General features: G+C 59.5%; 1 protein-coding gene across 2 annotated transcripts; it reads right to left on the bottom strand.

The window, feature by feature from the left end:
* Nucleotides 1–1,175: 1,175 nt before the first annotated feature.
* On the bottom strand, nt 1,176–22,538 carry LARGE2 (LARGE xylosyl- and glucuronyltransferase 2). Of its 2 annotated transcripts, XM_035539240.2 has the most exons (16): nt 22,447–22,538; nt 17,300–17,465; nt 7,032–7,205; nt 6,463–6,719; nt 6,237–6,319; nt 5,861–5,984; nt 5,439–5,610; nt 5,180–5,284; nt 4,823–4,935; nt 4,582–4,707; nt 4,215–4,370; nt 3,936–4,099; nt 3,374–3,652; nt 2,966–3,112; nt 2,608–2,803; nt 1,176–2,526 (listed from the first exon to the last, which is right to left on the bottom strand). In XM_035539240.2, the coding sequence occupies exons 3-16, from the start codon at nt 7,129–7,131 to the stop codon at nt 2,329–2,331; spliced, it is 2,220 nt and encodes a 739-aa protein (XP_035395133.1). In that variant the 5' UTR covers nt 7,132–7,205; nt 17,300–17,465; nt 22,447–22,538; the 3' UTR covers nt 1,176–2,328. The 2 variants fall into 2 exon arrangements, with proteins under 2 accessions (XP_035395133.1, XP_050566722.1); XM_050710765.1 differs by lacking the exon at nt 17,300–17,465 and having other exon boundaries at nt 22,447–22,510.
* Between the last annotated feature and the right edge of the window lie 8 nt (nt 22,539–22,546).

Here is a 22,546-nt window from a genome sequence, read left to right as displayed (position 1 = left end):
AGCTCTCAAAGGGGCTGTGCAGGGTTAAGAAAAGGTCCCCGGCCTCTCAATCAACGCCTCCTCCAGCTGCTGTCCTCCAGCAGAGGGCACATTTTGACCAAAGCCTTGCTCCATTTGCTCTAGGAACTCGAAACTCTTTTGTGTGTGTGTTTTGGGCTAAGGGCTTGCTGGGCCAGGACATGTTACCTCAGCACGGTGGCTACAGGCAGAGCTGTGCCTTCTTGCAGGGCCCACAGCTGAGCTAGACACAGAGCCGGCACTGCCACAGCCATCGAGCCCTCATGGAAACACCCCGCTGCTCCCTCCCATGTCTTTAGCAGGGCTTTAGCAAGGAACAGGCCGACCAGGGATAGGTGAACAGCTCTCTAGATGTGACCTGAACGTGTGCGGTTGCCAAGTTCGGCGACAACAGCGAGCTTGGGCTGTATTAAACAGAAACTGCCTGCTAGGGACCAGCGGGCTGGAGCTGCGCCTTGCTTCGCCGCAATTAGCAGCATCTTTCTAGCCCTTTCCCAAATAAAGCCTCAGCAACTTGCTTCTGGCATGCCCCCACCTTCCTCTCCCCCTGCAGATTCAAGGCTGGCTGCTCGGAGCCAGGTTTTGTTCCCAATAGCCCTGTAAAGCCGGAGCCGCGCAGCCAGGGAGCTGCCCTGCCTGCGTCGTGGCCTCAGCTGGGCTGCCAAGGTGGGCGCAGGGCAGGGAGGTCCTGCAGACCACAACGCAGCAGCCACAGCTCTCAGGGACAAGCTGTAGCACCGCCAGAACAAGAAAACACATCTCTGCTACGAGGATGTGATGAAACGGGGTGCACAGCTATGCCATGAAGTCACAGACTGCCCCAAAAGGGGGCCACCCCACCACCCAGGCTGCCAGCCCGCAGCAATGCCCATAGCCAGCCCATGTCGAAGCTGGCAGGGGCTGGCTCATCCGATGCTTGGTGACACTGGCATTTCTTCTGCCTGTTGTCATCCCTGCTCCCCAGCCCTCCTGCTGTGCCAGCCAGAAAGGGAATCGGCTTCAAACGCGGCAGGCAGAGCGCTGGCCAGCAGTGCTTTACCCCAGCCCAAGCTCCAGCTACCACTGTGGTGCTCTGCTCCCGCTGCCTTCCCTCCACGGCACACTTGCAGGCTCGCAGCAGAAAAAAAATTAATAACCATGCACTTCTAACAAGGATATGAAAAAGAATAAAAAAGCTTTAATTTAAAAATTAAATTAAAAAGAGAGAATAAGCAAGAGGCGCTTGTGCCCTTTCCAGACAATGCGATTTGTATGGCTCCTCCTGGCCGTTCCCACCACGGACGGAAGTCTTCACACCTGCACAATCTGGCTCCTGCAGACCAGACTAACGCTAAGAAGAGAACAGCAGAGGCTGCAGCAGCAGCTGGCCTGGAGATCCTTCAGTGCCACTAGCAAAATCATCCAGAAGGAAGAAAGGATTAAAAAACACCCACGACACCCTAATCATTTAATTCTTAGGAGAAAAGTATTAAATAATTTAAACAGCGTGAGGAAAGCAATGCATCCTCTGTGCTCCAGTGTGTGATAGCCATGGAGCAGTGCCTAGCCAAGCTGCTCCCAGCGCGGGGATCCAGCCACAGCGCTCAGCTACGGTCTCCTCCAGTGTCAGCCACATCCCTGATTGTCGCTGGCAGCCCCGGCGCTGCCGAGAGCGGGGAGGCGCGGGGTGGTCCCTGCCAGGAATTCCTCCACACGAGTGCTGGCCCACTGCGATGCTATTCCACCCACCCTGACAGCTGCAGGGGCTGCAGGATTTGTACCACAGCTCAGCCTGTTTTCACTTAAAGCTCCTGCTGATCTCTGGCCCCCACCTCCCAAGGCATCGGGTGGCTGCCTCTGAGCTTGCTCAACAAAGGATGCAGAAGGATGGCCTCCATCCCTTTCTCCCACTCACCGAAGCTCCAGGGGGAGTGCAGAGGGTTGGGAACTGGGACTGCAGAGCAGAGGCAGAGCAGGGAAAGGCGCAGCTCCCAGGCCTCTTGAGCCAGGCCCCAGCCTGAGGTGACCCATGAAGGCTGTCACTCCACATCCGCTAAAACAAGGGATGGAGGGACCAGTCCCTGCAGTCCCTGGCATGGTGGCGGCTCCCCATAACACAGGAAGGCTGCTGCTCTGGACAAACCCTTGGCCACGCTGCAGCGGCTTGACCCGCAGGCACCGCCTGTTCTCATAGATGGCATCCTCCCTTATCTATGGGCATCCCATTGCTACCAGCTCGGATCCCTGGGCAGGGCGATGAGGTGGGCTGGGGCAGGAGGGAGGCCCTGCGCCCTCCCTTCTCCTGCTGGCTGCACCCGCTGTCCCCGGGCGTCACAGGCTCCTCTCGGCGGTGAGGTATTTGAGTGCGGCCGCCCCGTATCGCCGCGACAAGTCCTGGTGGAACTCCTCCCGCAGCGTCTGCAGGCAGCCCCGGTACCCTGCGCTCAGGCGGAACTTGGAGATGTCGAAGCTGGGGGCGTGGGGCATGTGGATCATGAAGGCGTTGGGCAGGACCAGCAGCTCGTACTCCTGGGGGCACAGCGGCAAGCGTCACCGTTGGCACTGGTGCCGACACCTCACTGCCCACCAGCACCTCCGCCCCTCACCCACCTGCGCATCCAGCTCCATGATGTGGGACACCTTGTTCCAGCCGAAGCCCACAAAGCGCTGGTCGTACTTGGGGCAGTCTCGCCTCACTACAACGTAAGGCTCGAAGTCTGGCTGCCACGCCACACGGTACGGCACGGTGGCTGTCCGCCACTTGGCGTAGTCCGTCGGGGCATGGCCTTTTGGCCACACGTGGTACCTGTGAGGAGAGATGGAAGTGAGACACCAGGAAAAGTGGCAGCTCCCTGAAACGAGAGATCCTCTGACCTGGCTGCGCCACAGCCCCAAGGCACACAGGTACAAAACTGGCTTCTGCTGGGTGTGACAGCCCTTTGGATGGTGGGGCAGCTCCAGTCCTTACCTGAAGGTGTAGAGGGAGCCCATGTCCAGCATGGAGAGCAGTTCTGCTTTGGATTTGGGGAAGGTCAGGCGGTAGTGCAGGGTCTCAAACGCCGGCACAATGAGAGCTGCCTTCCTGTGGGGCAGCTCCAGCTGCTGGATGGAGTTCCTGTGGTGGTAGAAAGGGTGTGAGGCCTGCCTGGCCATGACACAGCCCCCTTCCTCAGCCCCTCCACTGCTCCAGAAGGGTATTAATGGGTTTAGGCACCCTGCAGTGCTGCCGTACAGGAGCATGAGGAATGAGGCACCCCTCACAGCCACTGCTCCTTCCGCATCCACCCTTGTCTGACAAGAGCAAGAGCAGGATCACATGGCTGAACACAAACCCAACCATTTCTGCAAGTGAAGAACTGCTGCCGGAGCCCCGTACCTGAGGTAATCGTAGAGGCCATACATCGGCAGGAAGTCAATATCAGTCAGGAAGACGTATGGCGTCTGTGTGTTGGCCAAGGCCACGTTGCGCAGGAGGTTGATGGGGTAGAACTGCCCCTCCTTGTAGACGATGTGGTAGGCGACGTTGCGGCGGGCGCTCAGCACCTCCGAGGCCTGGGCGTAGCGCAGGAACTGCTGGGCCTCCGCGTCCGACATGTACAGCGCCAGGCTGATGGGGCCTGCCCAGTGTTTGCAGATGGCCTCCAGCATCTGCAGCCTGCAAAGCACAGGGCGCTGCATGAGCAGGAGCTCCTGTGGGAGTTCGGCCAGACCCAGAAGAGGGTGCCTGTCAGCAAGCCGTGTGCCAGCCGAGCCTGCTTCGGGGGAAAGTGGAAGGAATTTACTGTTCCCCAACACAGGGTGCTGCTCCTTGCTGCGGTGCTCCAGCGTGAGGGTGAGGAGCCCATGTTAGAGATCTCAGGTAGCTTTAGAGTTGCGGAGTCACCCCAGAGGCAGCGCAGGGGGGAACCCAACCACCCACCAACCCCACTGGCAGGTACCTGTCCATGGAGAGCTGGGCCACAAGGGTGACATCGGTGGGGTTGGGGAGGGCCAGGAACTCGTACTGCAGGAAGAACAGGTGGATGCGGTGCTGCGTGAGGTGCTGCCGGCGGAAATCGTAGCAGGGATCGTCCTCGTCCAACTCCTCCAGGGCCTGCTGCAGCTGCAACACCGCAAAGGTGAGGTAGAGCAGGAGACCCAGGGCGTGCAGGGGCAGCTGCTCGGGGGCTCTGCTTGCCCCGCACTCCGGGTCAGGGGCAGAGTCACCACAGCCTCACCTGGCTGCTGGGCGGGCTGGGGAGGCTGGCACAGCCAAAGAGTTCCCTGCGCAGCAGGTTCCCATCGTACTCCAGGAAGGTCAGGTAGAGGTTGCGGAAGAACTCCACGTGCTTGTTCTTCACCCGCAGCTTCTTGGGAGAGTTCCAGTGGATTACCTGGGGGCAGTGGCACGTCACCCCGTGGAGAAGGCAGCAGCACCCAAAGTTCCCCAAGACTCCAGATACCATGCTGACTCCCCCCGAGCTCCAGCTCCCATACTCTGTCCTTCAGGCCCTGCACCGTATCTCCTAGTAGGAAGAGCACAGTGCCCCTAACAGGGGAATGTGGGATTCTGCCCCCATCTCAAAGGCAGCAAAACCTACCCACCTTGAGATCCGAGACCTCGGTGTAGCACTGCTCTGAGCGGGTGTGATCAGACAGCTGCACATTCCAGAAGCATGGGAGCCGGTACACCAGGGCTGGGTCCTGCTTGATCACCGCATTAAAGATGTCCTAGGAGAGAGAAAGGTGAGTTCACAGGAGGACGAAGGAGCCAGCACAGTCCCCACATGCCAGCAGTGCTACGGGAACGCAGCACAGCCAACCACCCCGGAGGAGGAACCGTTACCTGATCGGCCAGCGAGGTGGAGAGCATGCTCATGAGCTCCCGCTCTGCCGTCAGCCGCCACATCTGCTCCCAGCCAAGGCGACGCAGGCGGTCCAGCAAGAGCAGGATCACCCCTGGGTGCCAGGACAGAGGGCACTTGGTCACCGAGGGAGTACAGCAGTCTGCGTGCCTCCAGGTCTTGGGGCATGCTGCTTCTGTGCATCCACCCACACAACCTCCAGCACACTGTAGCAGCCCCACGTGCCCACACAGACTCTCCTGCCTCACCTCAGCCTTCCCCAGCCTCCCCACACCACATGCTGCCCCAGCTGGATGCTCTGTCAGGGTGCAGGGCCAAGCCCAGCAGTCCATGCTCACCCGTGTTGAAGCCACGTCCTAGGGCTGGCCATGGTTTGTGGTTTTTCCAGAGGTTGCCCAAATACCAGTCGCTTTGGTTCTCCACCAGCCCGATCACCTGCTTGTCTGAGGAAAAAGAGGGACACATGTGGCCTGCCCGGCTGCAAGTTTGGAGGGCCCAAGCAAACCCACTGCACTGGTGCTGTGGCAGATGAGGACCACCACCCTGATGGGCCATGGGCCAGAGCTCCACCGGGTCCCAAGGGTACCCTGTCCTCACCAGAGAACTTCCCAAAGACAGCCCAGAGTTCAGCAATGTCGGTGGCGAAGGTGATATCGGTGTCCAAGACGATGACCTTGGAGAGGTTGGAGGGCAGTGCCTTGGTAAGCGTCAGCTTCATCAACCCATAGATGCCGGAGTAGTGCTTGTTGGGGATCCACGACACCTCTGGCTGCAAGGTGACACAGCCTCAGGGCTGGGCATGGCCATGCCCTTCCTTGCCTGGGCAGAATGGCTGTGTTCCCATGCAGAGGAGGCCAGCAGAGGGACAGAGCCACTACTGAGCACCCAGCAGGGTTGTGGGACCAGTAGAAAAAGAGTTAACTACCCCCCTCCCAGCCACCCCGCTGTTCCCCTGGGACCCTCCAAGTGCCTGGCTGGGAAAGAAAGGGGGGAGAGTGTAGAGGGGATCAAGTGCCTGCCTTCAAGTCGTCGGCGTTGTAGAAGCTGACATGGACAGAGGGCACCATCCAGGACTGGAAGAGCGTCTGGAGGATCTGGTGGGCCACCGAGTCCGTGATGAAGTGGAAGTGGAGGGGGTTTTTCCTGCCAAGGGCAATGCAGCGGCACTCAGCACCACAGCAGAAGGAAGCAGACATAGTCCCCATCTCTCCCACCCCTGCCAAGGGACAGAAACCAGGGCCCATGGAGAAAAGCCACCCCTGGAGGGAAACAAACACCCTTCTGTCCCTTTAAGCCTCATCAGTGACACAGGAGGCAGAGGGAGGACTCTCCTCCAGAACTGCTCATCTGCAAACCCCAAACCAGCAGGCCTCTGGCCCAGCACACCCCCGTTACCTGTGGAAGAGGATGGATTTCACCAGGGTGACCACATCCCGGCTGGCGTTGTGTCCGGCACACACAATCGCAACGTGCAGGAGCTGCCCAGAGACAAACATTGCACTTTTGAGACTGGACCCTCCCCTCTGCAGGACTTTCAGATCCTCCCAAGCTCAGCCAGGGTGCTGGCCTCCTGTCGGACATTCCCTGTGTGCCGTGGCACCGTGTCGGTGTGGCCACCCACCTCACACTTGTGCACCATCCGCTGCTTGGGACAGGCCGTGCGGTTGCTCCTCTTGCCCCCAGGGAGGGACCCATCCTCGGCAGAGGCACCCCACGGTGGGCTGCCGTCGCTGCCGTCCGCCTGCGCCTGTCCGAGCTGCCGGCGGAGCTGCTGGTTCTCCTCCTCCACCCGGCGCACCTGCAAGGCCAGCGCCTCCCGCTCCACGTCACGGCTCGGCTGCTCGCCCAGGCATGGCGACAGCAGGAGAAAGCGGCCATCTGCGGGGACACGGCGAGTGCGATGTGTGTTGGACATGGCAAGAAGTTGATGAGGCAGTGCTAAGCCAAGGAGGGACATGGGAAGAATGGGGGGACCAAGTCCCAACCTGAACAGAGAGGTCCTAGGACACACCATGTGTCCAGACAACATCACAGCTCTGCTCCCCCAGACCCCAGGGATGTCCCTGGGAACCTAGAGGCCAGGTACACCCACAGCAACTTGCACGGTCATAGAGCAACCCTCCCAAGGCCTTGGCCTCCGCTGCCCGCCCCGTGCTTCCCTTGAGCCAAGAAGGCGGAGGGCCCACTCACATTCGAGGCTGCCCATGAAGAGGTAGAGCCAGGAGAGGAGGATGGCCAGGATCACCGTGGCGAGCAGCAGCTTCAGCTTCACACGCCAGGAGCGCAACATGGTGGGCCGGCGGGAGCGGGGCGCTGAGGATCAGGTGGGCAGGCCCAGCCCGGCTGGCCCCAGCATCCTAGAGCCTGCGAGGGGCAGGGAAGCGGAGAGCGGAGTCACTGACGGCCCCACAGCCCTCATGTGGGTGCCTCAGTGTCCCCCTGTGGGACATCCCCTGTCCTGGGCTGACTCCAGGAGCTGTGACTGGACGGACGCCCCTCAGCTCTCTGGTGACACCCTCCCACAGCCGGCACCCTCCTCCCCATGCTGGGGAACCTGGACGCCCCCAGACCTGCCCCACCACCCTGCTGTGGCCTCATGGCCCTCAGAGGAGGGAACTGCAAGCCAGGGAGGAGTGATTTCACTCCTTGCCATCCCACGGGCAGAGGGGAGAGCATGAGAGCTCCCAGGGGAGGAGATGCCGTCCTGCCTCGCTGCCCCCACCCCGCTGCACTGGGTGGCCGGCCTGGGCTGGTTAATGCTGCCTGCCCTTGAGAGGGAGAGCAGAGCCCTCCCCCACCACCTCCAGAGGCTGAAGGGGCTGGGACTGCTCTTGAGACACCGGCCTCAAGGACGTGGCTGGGCTGGGCGAGACGTGCTGCCCGAAGAGCACGGCCCGTGAGGAGATAAGCAAGGAGACCGAGCTCGGGACGCTGGCTCCCTTCCCAACCCTCCTGCCAGCAGGTGTAGGGGAACTCCGGCAGCGTCCCTTGTCCCTTCCCCAAGTCCCTGGTGGGTCAAACGCCTCCCCCTATGCTCACCATGCCGAGCACAGCTGCCTGCCCTGGCTAAGTTTTTGGAAAGATCCCGAGCAGTTCGGTGAAACTCATTTCCCAGAGTGCTGGCTTAAAGGGACACGTGGCCCAGGGGCTGCTGGAGCCGGGGGAGCAGCGGGGACGTGGGCATGGCACCCTCACCACACCACCAGGGCAGCCACCAGCCCTGCAGGAGCGACTAGAAACTGGGGGCTGCGTGGGGAGGAGGCCGCAGCAGTGCGGGTGTGAGCCAGCCCACAAAAAAACTCCACTTTTGGGAAGGGGAAAGCTCAAACGCAGCCAGGAGCAGCAAAAGAGGAGGGATTCCCCCTGGGATCTGCTGCCCAACCCACACGGCAGGCAGCGATGCCCACGGGACCCCCAGCGCCCTCCCTGCCCCGTGCCCTGCTGGCCTCAGGATGGCACCGTGCTGCCCGCTTTGTCCCCACATCCCAGCCTGCTGACTGGGCTGGGGGAAGCACCACTGTCCCCACGCACACAGCTGGAGACACCCGTGCCCTGGCCACACAGGGCTCCACGTCCTCCATGCCAAAGTTGTCTTTTTTATGTGGGAAGCAAGCGGTGGAGACCCATTCTGTCCGCCACCTCCTGAGGAGAACCAAGCCAAACACGGGGGCAGAAAGACGGCCTCAGAAAGCCCTTCCCGACCCCAAGAGCCAGGAGCACAGCGCAGACAAGGGCCCCACGAAGCAAGAAACCACCCCACTCTCCCGGGGGGCCAGCCTCGCTCCGCACCCCTGCCTGCCCCGGCAGGAGCCCCAGCCCCTGCCCTCGGCCCCGCATCTGGTGGCGCCACAAAAGCCCGCGCTGCCTCCCGATGAATGGGACACGGATTAGGGTCGGCTCCCCCTGGCGTACCCCCGGCCAGAGCCCATTGATGTGCAGATGTCTGAGGGGCCGCTGGGGCCTGGGGCCAAGGCAGGGCTGAGAGGGCACCGCCACCCGACCCGGGCCGGCCTAGGCAGCCCCTGGGCAAGGGGACGAGGGCTGAGAAGCCAACAGATAGGAATGGGACTTGAGTGCCAACAAAGGAGGGACAAGCTGGGGGCACACAGCAACACCCCAGCTGCTCCTGCTAGCCCCTTTGGCCTCCCCGCCCCACTTATCTGCAGCACCATGGGCCCTCCCCATGGGGAGCGGCACCCCCTGCACGTGAGCATGCTGCCGGGACGGCAGCTTTGGGGGACAGAAGGGGACCAGGGGCAGCAGCACGACCACTGGCAGAGACCCCGGGCAGGCACCCAAGGACTCCATCCCCTCCGTAGCACCCCCAGCCCTCCTCACCTGGCCTCTCGCTTGTCCCCCAGGCAGTGATTTCCTTACCTGCCTTCCCCTTCTCCTCCTCCCAGCGCCTCCTGAGCCAGCTTGCAGCCCGCTGCTGCGGCTCCCTCCTGGGTCTGCCTTTCCCAATCCTCCCTTTACTCCTCCCTTTCAGATCTGACACTTCCCCCCCCACCCCCCCCCCTCCCCGCTCTCAAACCCGAGCTCCCCCCCGCACGCCCTGCGCTGGCCCCCCTTTCGGAGGAAGAAAGAACAAACAAAACGAGATTAAATTTGCTTGCTACTCAAGAGCCCCCAGCGCCAGGGGCATGGAGTTGCCCAAAGTAAGTCAGGACGAATCTGCCCTCAACTCCCAGCTCTGGGGCCTCACGTACCCCTCCTCTGCTGCGATAAGGGCAGTGTTAGGATTAATTACCCGCTGTCCAGCACCTGCCTCCTGCTCTCCCAGGGCAGGTGCAGGAGGCTTTGTCCACATGTAGGATACTGGGGGGGGTGGAGGACAGCAGGGCCTACCCGGTCTCCCCTTGGCTGGCAGAGACGGGGCGTGTGGCCAGCCTGGGAAGGAGATATAAGCGTGGCAAGGATGGGGTGCGGGCTGCCCTGCACCTCTCCTAGCTACTGAGAGAGGGGAGACACTGCCTGCAGCCTGAACGATGAGGACAGGGTGCAAACGCTGCTGTAGGTGTGCAAAGGAAGGAAGAGCTGCCCACCCGCAGCCAGGAGCAGGGCAGGTTTGCTCCAGCCCCTCCAGGCTGGGAAAGCGGGGCTCCCCAAGGAGCGCAGCGTCCCACCGAAGGGATGGCAGCAGGAGGAGCGGGAGGCCGGGGCTGGGAATGCTAACTATGCAGAGATTGCCTCTACCTGCAGCTCCCCCGCGCCTGGCCCCCGGGCTGGGGAAAGCCAGGGGACAGAGCAAAGGAAGGAGCCCCTGCCCTCCGCCTGCCCTGCCAGGAGCCCACGAGGATGCCCGGAGCAGGCAGGGCGCAGTGGGAAGCAGCCACCACCGCCAGCACACAGGGATCAGGATACAGCAGCCTGCATAGCGATGGAGATGAAACGCAAATTGCCCCCCACCCCGTCAGCAAAGGGCGAGCTGCGGCAGCAAGCACGGGCCTGCCTCGCAAAGACTGAGCAGCACCGGCAAACGCAGCCCCCGAGCTGCAGGGCTGGGGCAGGCAGGGTCTCCACCCAGGCAGCGCAGAAATCACTGCCCCAGGAGATGCGTTTACCTCCCGCTCGGGCGGCTCTTGCTTGTCCTTGCAGAGCCCCTGTCGGAACAGGCAGTCGCACCTTAATAGCGCCTTTCTGCCCTGCCCAGCCCCACAGCAGGAGGAAACCCCCGCGGCTGCCCCGCTCCTGGGCCAGGGGGGCCAAAAGCAGGAGCCCTCCCTTTGCTCCCCCTATGTCAGGGGGACCTGTCCTGTCCCTGCCCCGTGTGCTTTCCATCACGTAGCACGTGTACAGCTGTGGGGAGGAGGTGGCAAGCAGGAAGGCAATTACACAGCCTCTCCTCCCCCAGGCAACATTAAACGCGCAGCAAGGGGAGAGCAAGGCTGGATGCGGCTCCCACAGACCGGTGGCCGTGGCACCGTGCAGGGGGGCACTGCTCGCAGCATGGGACGTGCGCTGGCCTCCCCGCAGCACTCTCGCTTTCCCCGTCCAGCCCTACCGCTCCCTCCAGCCCACGCGCTCAGCCCCCTGCCCTCCCTCCTCAGTCTCCTTGCTCGCGCCAGACGAGCGTTGCCAGCGGTAAGACGAGAGGTTTCCCAATACCGCCGCTCTCTATTTCCAACCCCTGCACAAGGATGCGGGGCAGAAGTGCTGTCCGCAGCAGGTTGTCCTCCCTCCCTCCCCCATGCTTCTCCTAACCACGCTCTCCCCAGGAGCAGGGCAGCTCCTGCTTCAGCAGGGATGGGGACTGTGGCACACGGGACGAGAGGCTCCGTGTCCCCAAGGCTGGAAGAGGCTGCCAGCAGACACATGGCTCTCTCCTCCCACCTGGACTCCCCCGTCTGCAGTGACTCCAGGGCAATAGCCGGGTAACGGGGAGCGTCAGGCCAGCGGGGTGAGCAGCTGCACAAACACTGGGCCGGGCCTCCCACCTCAGGAGGCAGAGACAGGCCCGGGGACAGCCCAGAGCCAGGGCATCACGGGACAAAAGGCAGAGAGACCCCACTCACCGCCACCGAGAAGGAATGCTGGGTGTGCTCATATCGACCTTCAAGGCCCTAGCAGCAGGCAACCTGCCAGCTATCCCCCCGTGCTCCCACAGGAGCCCCTCATTTTGGCTCAGCCCCGCCGGCCTTCGCTCTGCCTGGCTGGGCGGCTGCCCGGTCAGCAGTTAATGTTTAGGGAGAGCTGGCACAGGTCACAGGGTAGCCCAAGGCTTGCTCTGCCATCCCGTTCCCCCCCAGGCACTACAAGTGAAGAGGTGGCCAGGCTGGTCCCTGCAAGGAGCAGAGAAGACGCACCACACTTCAAAGAGAGGCAACAGGGGACAATCTTTTGCTTTTCTGAGTAGATGGAAGGGGACAGGCCAATCCCTCGTTCAGCAGGTCACCTGTAAACCACGTGCAGCAGCACACATCTGACACAGTGACATACAGCTAGGGGTCATCTCCCTTCCCTGTCACCAAAATGACTCTGCCCGAAGAGGACTGCCCCAGCCGGTGGATACCACACAAGCAGTTCAGAGCAGAGCAGCTGCAGGAATTTACAGAGGCGGAAAGGAATTTGGCTAGGAGAGCAGGATTAAAAACCCATGCTCCGGATTACCCCTCCACCCCTCCTTCCCCCAGTCTTATGATAAGCAAAACTTAAGCGAGAATTTCACCTCCATTCTCACTGGAAAAGAGAACCTGTGGCAAAGCAGCCACCACATTCTAGAAATGGGATCAAGCCACGGAGTGAGACACCAGAGCATGGGCTGTAAAACAAGAAAGTGTCGTCATCCCTCCACCACCACTGAGCTGCAGAGAAAATTGCAACTAAGACAAACGTTTCCCTGGGTCAGCAGTCAGCTGTGTCTCAGTTGCGGCTCACTCCTGTGCATCAAGTTCTTCCCAGGCCCGGAAGATTACCATTGCACAATTCTGCAGCTGCACAAGTTCAGCTTTTTATTCCACGAAGGTCACACAGAAAAAACTACGCTCTTCTGAGAAAAGCATACCCCGCAGGGAACAGAAGCTGACAGTCACTGAAGGGTGTTAGTTGAAGCTCCCAGCTTGGTCAGAGCAGGGACCTCCATCACCAGACTGTTTCCTTTCCTCTCCCAGAGCACGCGGAAAACAGCAAGTCCAGACTGGGTCTGACACGGGCACATGCCTCACTGCTTACCTCTCAGCATCTGAAAGCCCAGGAACGCATCAGGGAGCAACTCCTCTTGGCAGAGATGCCGATCACGAGGCCCTGCTAGATGCAGCCCGCTCTAGCTAAGCGCAGTAGCCTTCAACCACGCTTGTGGGGACACCGGGGCAGCAGGGTGCTGGGCTGCACTCCTCTGCACGTGCTGCATTTGTCCCTCACAGGACAAATTCCCCCTCGCAGGGGAATCAGCAGGACAGAGTGGCCTGTATCACATCTCCACGTGCTAGCCACAGGAGGGACCAAGCCTGGATTCCATGCAGGAGCACTACAAGGGACAGAAGGACCCTGCCTGCCTTTTGAAACAGAAGAGGAGCAGCATTTGGGCTGGTCTCCAACTTTCTTCCCTCTCTTGGGATTAGGTTTCTAGTATCTGCATTTTTGCTGACGACTGTGCTGCAGCTAATGGCCAGCTCTGAATCCACGAGGTTCACCGTGTCCTAGTCTTGGGACGTGCTCCGAGCACTGCAACCTGCTCACCCCGGCCATTTCCTGACACTTCTGCTGCTGTGGGCTTGCGGCAAACGCAGTTCCTGTGGTCAGAGCTGAGAGGTAACAGCAGCGTCAGCAGTCAGCAGCTCCTGCTTCTATCCAAGTCTGTCCGCAGCAAGCCCCCTTCCAGATCCAGCTCTGCCATCAGCACAGCTGGAGCACACACCAGTCATCATGTCCCAAACAGCAAAGGGATGGGAATGTCACTGTGCGAAACAGCAATGCCTCAAGTTTCCAGCTAGCATTGCCCAAGTGTGTGCAGCCTTCTCCCTGTCCATCAAGGTAGAGGCTGGCAGGAGATTCCCTCCACAAAATCTCCCTCCTCCTCGAAACACTCTTGAACAACCTGCACCAGGAGCTGCTCCCCAGTGGGACAAGGGAAAGCACGAACAACATCTGACCAGACTTAGCCCCTACAGATGCTTGTGGAGTCTGCGCCATCTCATGCAAAACACCAGGTTAATTACAGCAAAAAGGAGACAAAGTGACCCCAGCCACCCAGGACCAGCACTCTGCTTGGAAAAGCCCACGACAGGCATGATATCGTCCTCCCCGCCAGCTCCAAGAAGATGCCAGGGGCAGGGCTCTGAGACAGGACCCCAGGTGCCTACAGTGCCTCGTCACCCGCAGAGCTGGGTAAGTGTTTTCGGCTGAGTAGTTATTGATTGAAAACTGCAGTTTCCAGACAGCTCAGAGCTATTTGCTGCTTCACGACAAGTTTTGGACAAGAACAAAATGCTTTGTTTTCCAAGCAAAAAGTCTCATTTTGCATTGTTTTGCCTGAAATTGAGCTGTGTTACATTTAAAAGAAAAGATAAGGTACCTCAAACTGTTTTTTTTTTTTTTTTCCTCCAGCTTTTCATTTTGGGCACTAAATCAAGCAATTAATTATCTGCCTCGGTTCTGCTCTCCAGACAAGCCGCGAGCATCACAAGCCAAAGGGATGGAGCAGCTCTGCCTAAGCAGCAGCACTGAGGTCAGTGCTGATGTTTCCTGCACCACAGGCTCTGTTCAGAGCTCGGTTCGAGCCCTCCAGAGGCCAGCAAGCACTTGCCTGGAGGAGGGACAGAGAAGCACAGCCGCAGCCTGGCCTCTTCCACTAGAGACTGGCCCAAACTGGGAGCTGCGTTCAAGCAGCCACTCGCATCTTCCTTGCCCAGAGCTATTCCTGGCATTGATGCCCTCAGCGTCCAAACAGGGCTGAAAGCAGAGCTCATCCACAGAAGAATGGAACAACTGCACTATAAATAGCAAATCAGGATGGCTCAGGGCAGACTCTGCCCTGCCCTGAGGGAGGCTGTTAAAAAAATCCAAGCAGCAATAGTACCATCCAGTCAGAGTGCCCTGGGCACTTTATAGCCCTGAAGTGATACCTGAGCCACAGAGATGCTTACGCATTGCAAATAGGCTCTGACACTGGAGGTAGAGCTGTTGGTCAGGCTAAGAGACTGCTAACTTACCTGCAAAAAAGCACACGGGGCATTTTGCAAACTGGAAACTGAGGAAGCAATGGATAGGAACAATAAGATGGGAAGGTGGTTCCCAGAGCCAAGGGGAGAAAGAAAAATGCTCCCAATAGCCAAACTCCATGTTGAGCCTTCCCAGCACTCTTCCTCACCTCATCCTGCTGCTCGCTATCTTTCCATCCCTGGTGTTCCTCACACTGCCAAGCCAAATCCTGAACCTCAACAGCAGAGGACAAAGGCAGGGAGGAAACAACACGCCTTGACTCAACCAAGCAACAGGATAAAAGCTCACGTCTTCTGCAAACCGCTGGAACCTCTGCAACACCCAACCCACACCAGGAGTGGGACAGATGAGAGCACAGCCCACCCGGTGACCATCAGGGTTGAATTCCCCTCCTACCCTCAGGAAGTCTCATCCTCCCAAGCCGTACCCCTGTCCTCCCTGCCAGTGCCTCCACGTGGAGCAGGAAGCGCTCAGCCTTCCCCTTCACACTGACAGCATCTGTCCAATAAAGATGTCCTCATCCTCCACAGACGAGGAAACCACTAACCTCATGCAGCCCTGCCAGATACCAGCCTCCTGCTCCCAGCAGGAAGCCCTGAGCTTTCAGCAGCACAGGGATCACAGTGCTGCAACACGGCTCACTCGGGTGTACGCAGGGAATAAGAGGACAGGACTGACAACTGGGAACACGGGGAGAGGTGTACAGACACAGGGAAAGCACAAGACCCAGACCAAATCATCCAGCATATAAACACACACGTGCCGGGAAGCAGTTGCTTCCTCTGCCAGAAAGTGTTGTTTTTTTTCCTGTCAGAATAGGAAAACAGCACTCCAAAAAAAATGTTAAGGGAAGCTTTCTGCTGCCAACCGTGAAACAGCCTGGCGGAACTGCTTTGGAGGACAAACAGCAAGCAGGAAAATCACAACCCCTCGCTTTACTGCTCCTGGAACACCCAAGACAGCCAGGGCACAAGAAATGACGACAGCCAGTGCTGACTACAAGTCCACCTTGAGAAGTGCAGAAGCCCACAACTCACTTCCCTCCGCCTGCTCCGTCTCCCTTCTTAATCTTGTGCCACAAGCGAGAGGAGAGGGAGAGGTCTCAAGTGTGGCCAAGTTTCTACTTCAGGGAAAGAAGGTTGATAACTGACCGGACAGGATGCAAGCACCCATTGAGGAAAAGGATTAGTAACCCCCTAATCTGTACATTTTGGAGTCTAAGCACTTTACTTTGCTCTCTAATTAAACCACAGAGTGCAGAGATTGGCAGAAGGGGTAGAACAAGGAGGAAGAAGGAAAGGGAACAGAGGCTGTGGCTTAAGATTCCTTGTGGCTTAAATGCAAGGCAGGGGGGTCACTGGTAGGGACATATTTCACCTCAAGTGCAGGCAGGACTGCTTCACATCCTGCCGTCTCCCCTGAGGCAGCCCGTAGCGGGGCTGAGGGCAGGCTGCAGAGGCACCTGCACCGTGTCCTGGGGATAGCAGAGGAGGGAGCAAGGGGCTGTGAGACAGGATGAAGCTTTACCTGAGGCAGCCTCACAAGTTCGTTTCCCTCCTGGGAAGCCACATGAGCTCCAAGCCACATTTGTGTCTCCTCTTCCCAGACCCGGCCACACAGAAGTGCCTTGTTTCAGCGCTTATCTGGCTCCAGGCTGGGAGGGGCTGGTGCCTCGCTGCCCTGGCACCCACACAGCACGTTCAGCTCTGTGCTGGGCTCATTAGGGGCTCCCTGGCAGGAGGAACCTTCCTGGCACAGGTAAAGAGGGAAACCTTTTATCACAGCGCACGACAAACAAAGCAGTTCACATAACGTTTCCCTCGAGCTCTGCTGAGGCCCACGTGCCTATGCCAAGAGGAGGCAGCAGGCCCGAGCCCTGCTCCTCGCCGCTGGCGCTGCGGCACGCAGCAGGGACAGCCTCAGAAGGAAAAACTAGCCAGGCTGCGGGGTCAGAGGCACTCTGGGCTGCCCCACACTACCACGAGCCGGTGGCATGGCTGGGAACGGGGAGGGTTTCGTCTCCCAAAACGCTCTGCCTCCAGCTCTGCCCCGCCACACCAAGGGGGGTGCCGGGGCAGCCTGTCACTCCCGCGTCCCTCTCTTCCCTCGCTCCTATTCTTTGGAATTCCTCTCTTCTGTTTGCTTTGTTTCAGCCCTCAATGAACAGGAAGAAAAGGGAAGGAGCCTTGACAAATCCGATCAAGGCGCAGACATGCTGAGGCCCCCTCCCGCTGGCATGCCAAGCCCTGCACTAATGAGGGGTGGAGGAGAGGCAGCCGCTGAGAACAGTGGCCCCACAGAAACCCTTGGTGTAAGGGACAGAGGGAAAAGAAGCTGCCGGAGCAGAACAACACTAGCACAAGCTCTCAGCCTTCAGAAGAGGGTCTTCCCATTTCCCTTGGCCCAGAGACCTTGCTCCTCAGCCCCAGTCCGTCACTGGCTGCCCACTAGACTAGAAACAAGCAATAGACCACCACTAGGGTTGGGTGAGAAGGATCCAGATGCACACATTCAAGGGAAGTTCAACTGAAACAGCCACAGAGATGGGACCATGCTTTATTCAAAGGATTCACACAGGAATCTGGTATTTCCCCCCAAGAGCTGGCCCACAAGGGCTTACAAGCACCAGTGTTGTCTCCAGAGCCTCCCCACTGGTCCCAAACACCACACATCCAGTAAGGAGGAAGCCTGCAGTGCCATGCGATTATCCCCGGTTTACCAATTGGGATACAGAAGCACTAAGACAGAAGGGAAGAGAGCACACGTAACTTGTCTACTCAGAGAGACAGATAACCAACCTTTGGAAGCTGCCAATGTTGCAGGGGTACCTGGGAACGGCTGGAGAAGCTGGCAGGGCCTGGCGGTGGCTGAGGACCACCCTCTAACTGGGGATTCTCAACTTGAGGGGCAGAGAGCACATCCCAGCTGTACTTGAGGGTTTTGCAGCTTGCTATCACCTGAAACCTGAAAGACAAAGTCACAGGAAGAGCTACTGGATAAGAGAGCTGGGGGCCAGGCCCCAGCACAGCCAAGAGCGTTATAAATCATCAGCAGCACCACCCAGCACCTTGATCCTGTCCTTTTCCTCCAGCTCACTACAAAGCAGAGCTCAGCATCACCTGAGGCTACCCAGCCAGCCCATGGGAGAATATCTGAGTGCTGCAGATCAGTGCCCCATCCTGCAGCACGTCCCCACACACTGAGCATGGTGGCTGTGGCTTTGCCAGCACTTCTGGGGATGCTCCACTACAACACACGCAAGTGCTCACACCAACTCTTGAGAAGGAGCTGGGTGAGGAAGACAAGTTCCCTGGCCCCCTCCCAGATGACAGCAGCAGCAAGTGTTGAGCTTGTAAGGCAGTGAGGGGATTAACTATCACGTCCAGTAACCCGAGCCCCTGCAACATACCCTGGGCAGTCCCAGGGGTGGGTCAAGAGTCTGTCCAGATAGACGCACAGCCAGGAGAGAGACAAGATAAAGGCAGAGAGGAGGACAGAGAGAGAGAGCAGGCAAAACCCACCAAGCCACTTGCATTGCCGGGAGCCAAGAAGCCTGCACACACCGCTCCTCCCGTGCTGGGATCTCACCCAGCGTGCCTCTTCCCTCCGGCTCCCATGGGGCCGGGCACACACACCCCATACCCACCTGCTTGGATGGATAAGCATCTTCAAACCATGTGTAAAACGTGCCAAAACATCTTTCTGGCCTGTTCCACCTGCTTTACAACCCTGAACAGTGAGTGTGCTGTGAGCCCCCCACCACAGCACACACTGCTCTTCTCTATCCATAACAAACCCCAGGTCGGCCTGGCACAGCACAACACGAAACCAGGTAGGCAACATCAGTCCCAACAAGGGCTGGTAATAACAACAGCACAACAGCTTCCCCCTGAGCAGTAAAACCCAGCAACTCCAGTGAAGAAATACAGCACCACTGCCCAGCGAAGCCCTCCTGCAGCAGCAAAGCCTGATGCTACTTCTGCTCTGCAAGTCTCCCACGGTGTCTGGCTACGAGGTGGCAGCCAGTGACAGAGGACACAGGAGGGAGCCCTGCTGCACACGTCAGTAATGAGACATCTTCTCCATCATCCCTGCTCTGACCTGTCAGCTCCCACCTCAGACCAAAAGCATCTGGAAGGGGAGCACCTGGAACACAGATACTTCTGGGATAGAGGGAACGGGATATGAGCCAGGATGCAGAAACAGCAGGGCCCACGTCCCCTTGCAGTCACAACCCTCCCTCAGGTGTTCCCAGAGCCCTGCATTTACAGGGGTCAGTTCAGCAGGTAAGAGTCAAGCCTCTGGCACCCACCTGGACTAGGAAGCAGAAGCTGCCGGGAGCACGGCTGCGGAGTTTCAGCAGCTGAGAGCTGGATACCAAAGGCACCTTCAGCAGGGGTGGCACCGAGCGGGGAGAGCCGGGCACGTGTCTGCCACACAAGGCAGCACTGCCCAACGGGATCCTCCCCAGCCCTGCCAGCAGAAAGCAAACTCCCCGCAGGGACGTGGCAAGAGCCTGACCTCCAGGGCACAGGCCGCATGTGCTGCAGGCCACCAGCAGCTGCCCTGCTCACCCTAACGCAGCAGCACCGCCTCCCTTGGCGCCCCGGGGAGCCGGCCGAATCTCTCCCTTGAAGCGTGTCCATTAACCCGGGCCGCCAGAGAACTGCGTGTCCAGAAGTTTTTTCCAGCTGCATCACATGGTTATTAAAAGATATCGCCTCCTGCTCTCAGCCTGTAGCACAGGCAGATTTGGGATGTTACGGGAGAGGCTGCACGTTGCTAAATGAATCAGAGAGGGGAGTTATCCGAGCAGCAGGCCAGGGCCCTAAACAACTTGCTGGAAAAGGCAGGAGGCGGTCAGGATCTCACAGCAGGGCTCTGCACACATTGCCAGACATGCTGCTCCTCCTGGGAAGCCACAGAGTCTCTCTTGCAGCCTCGGCTAAGCTGGGGAGGGCAGTGGCACCATGACAGAACAGCAAGAAAATGCCCCCAAGTCAAAAGACCCATTCAACCCCCTCTCCCCACACACATACTTTAACTTGTTTGACCTGGGTTTCCCTTCCCCACAGACTACTGCTTCAAGCAATAGACCTGTCAGCAGCACTTCAGGAACTCGAGGACTACAACGGCCAACATCCTCTCCTAGCTGCTGCCTCTCTGGGCCCCAAGGGGGCTGTAAAAGGTCAGGGATGCGAGCAGCCACCCCCAGCAACGCCACGCTTGGAGCCTGGTGTGGTTCCCTGCCCTCATCTCCTCATCATGGCAGAGAATTCAGGCTCTCCTGAAAGGTGCTGGCCTCCAGTGAGACACCACGAGTGCATTGGGCCTTCCATTCTAGGCAGGGCTCATGTGTCAGGGACTAAAATACTCTCTGTACACGCATCTGCCCACAGGTTATTTGGAGCTCGTCACAATTTAACCCCAGCCATCCCGAAGGCTTGGCTGAGCTCACCCAGAAGCAAAGAAAACAGGCGGACACACCACAGCATGGGGCTGAGCAGGGCAGGAAGGGACACCCAGGTGGAGGCTGGGCCAGAAAGGCCACCTCGTCCCACACCAGGACGGCTCCTGCAAGCCTCAGAGGGAAAGATCCATGCCCCAGGCCTCACGCTGCCGAGCTCTTCCCCTAGCCCAGCACGCTGCGAGGCCTGCATTAGGCATGGTTTGAGCGAGGTTTCCGTAGGACGAGCTGCCTCAGACCCACGGCAGTGCTCTGCCTGGGGTCAGCCTGCCCACACACGGTGCAGTCTTTGCAGACCTGAGCCAAGAGCGAGATGCTGGCAGCCAGGCAAGCTGGACTTCAGCACGGCACCTGCTGATGGGCTGGCAGAGCGCGTGCTTTTCTGGTGTGCTTCTTTTCCTGCCATTACTGCGGAGCCTGCATCCCTCATCAGATGAGAGAAACCATTTGGCCTCACTTACAGCTGGGGGGCTTCCAGTAAGCACCAGCCTTTGTCACCCTGACCAGTAAGTGCTAGGAAAGGAGTGGCTCAGAGGTCTTTTCAGGCACAGGCAGGAAAAACCAGCCCCTTCACCCAGCCTTTCACCTCCTACCCCTGCAACGGGCACCGTAAGCCAAGGCAGTTGAAGTCTTGCCCAATCTCATGGGCTCCCAGCAGCTTTGAGAAGCTGCCCCTCCTACAGTGCTCCCTTGCAGCTTATTGACCATAAAAAGGCACCGTGATGCTACTCAAACTGCCCTCTAAACTTGCTCACTGCAGGAAGGAGACTAGCAGAAAGGCAGACAGGACAGCCAGCGGATGGGAGGGAGCCACAGGACAGGGAGGGAAGAGGAAGCGTCTGCCAAAAAGCTCCTCATTAGGGGAAAGAGCCGCACTATCTAGCGATGCTGTTTGGAGTAGCCCAAGGACTTTGTGCATCAGGCTTCACCTCTGGCTGTGGACAAGGTGTCTCTGGCAGCCTCCTCAGCAGCCAGCTCTCAGATTGCTGTCTGGCAGGGCCAGCGCTTCTCCTTGAAGGGCAGCAGCTCCGGCAGTCGGCACTGGATATGCCCCTAGAGCCATCAGCAGTGCATATGCCTACCGTGAGCAGGCAGTTCTGCAGGCCTCCATCACGGGCTTCAGGTGCTATCCCACCCCACTTCGACATGCTTGCTAGCAGCTCCACCACCGTGAGTTTCAGAGCGGCTCACAGGTAGTAACACAACATGCGAATAGGAAGTCGGGTCTAACCCACACAATTCTGACTAAAAAGTTTTCTTTAGCACCAGACCGTTTGCCAGCAGTACCTCATGCCCTTCACGAACTCAGCCTGCCGGAAAACAAACCCTCAGGGGAAGGGGGGAGAGATCAGAAAGGATAAAGTGCCTGCCCATGCAGCCGTAATCCTCGCGGTGGAAGCCGCAGGCAGACACTGCGCCCATTGTGCGGAGGTAACCGGACAGGAGGAAGGAGGGGCAGCTTGGCGGAGCTCTGTTTGCACTCGGGAGGCTGCAAAACGCCCTCCTTGCCCGCCCTGCGCTCCCTCAAAGGCGCCGCACTCCAGCACGGAGCCGTGCAGCTGCTGAGCTTTGCACCGTGAGGCTTGCCGTGGGGTGGCTCGGGGGCACTGACCACAGGCGTGCCGTGGGCCAGGCGGGCTCAGCGCGGGGTGACCGGCCACAGCTGAGCCCAGCAGAGCTGCAGCACGGCTCAGGGAGGGTCTGCAGGACCGAGCAAAGGTGTGGGCCCTTCTGCAACAGGCTGCAGCCAGGTACATCCCACACCTATAAAATGGGGGTTGGTGCTTAAGCACAGCAAAGACACGGCACGAGCAGGGCTGTGTGAGTCCGTCACACCTGTAATGTGCAGGAAGGAGCATGGTGGCTTTGACCGCAGGGCCCTGGCCGCCTCCCTTCCTCCAGCCCCACCAGCCCAGAGCAAGGACACGGGTTAGAAGGGGCAAATGAGGCCGGCAGGCCCCCAACCCCAAGTCCCCCCTTACTTTTTCTATCTGCTGCCCACTGTATGGACCCCACAGCCTGGGGAGTTCAGCATGCTAAGAGCTGGGGGCTGCTCCTGTGCAGCCTGCCAGGCGTTACACGTCCAGAAATAAAACCCCTGTCAGAGCAAACAGCTGGCACTCAGCTGCATGCCGTGGGGAGACGGATCCCTCGGGGATCAGAGCTGAGCCCCCCCGAAGGGGACCCCCCAGCTCACCCCCAGCTGCCGGCAGAGGCACCCACCAGCACCCACACAGGATACCTCATCACGTACCCAGCCACCCCGCGCTCCCTCCTTAACACCACCGATAACCCCTTTTACAACCAGCGCTGCCACCAGATATAACAACCCCCCGCGGACCCCACCGCCAGCTCTCCGGGCGGGCAGGCTCCCCTCACCGGAGGCACCGAGCACCCCCTCCCTAGCCACAGCCCCCCGGGACCCCCACCACCGGGCACGGGACCCCCCCCCCTCGCCCTCCCGGAGCCGCCCCGCACCTGCCGGGCCGCCACCGGGACCGGGGCCGCCGCCGCCGCCGCCGTGCCTTTAAACCCCCGCCCCGGCGCCCATGGGGCGGCCGGCGCTGGGCGGGCCGTG

Source organism: Cygnus atratus, chromosome 5 (assembly GCF_013377495.2).
Source record: "Cygnus atratus isolate AKBS03 ecotype Queensland, Australia chromosome 5, CAtr_DNAZoo_HiC_assembly, whole genome shotgun sequence".
NCBI classification, from domain to species: domain Eukaryota; kingdom Metazoa; phylum Chordata; class Aves; order Anseriformes; family Anatidae; genus Cygnus; species Cygnus atratus.
This window is presented reverse-complemented; position numbering and strand designations above follow the sequence as displayed.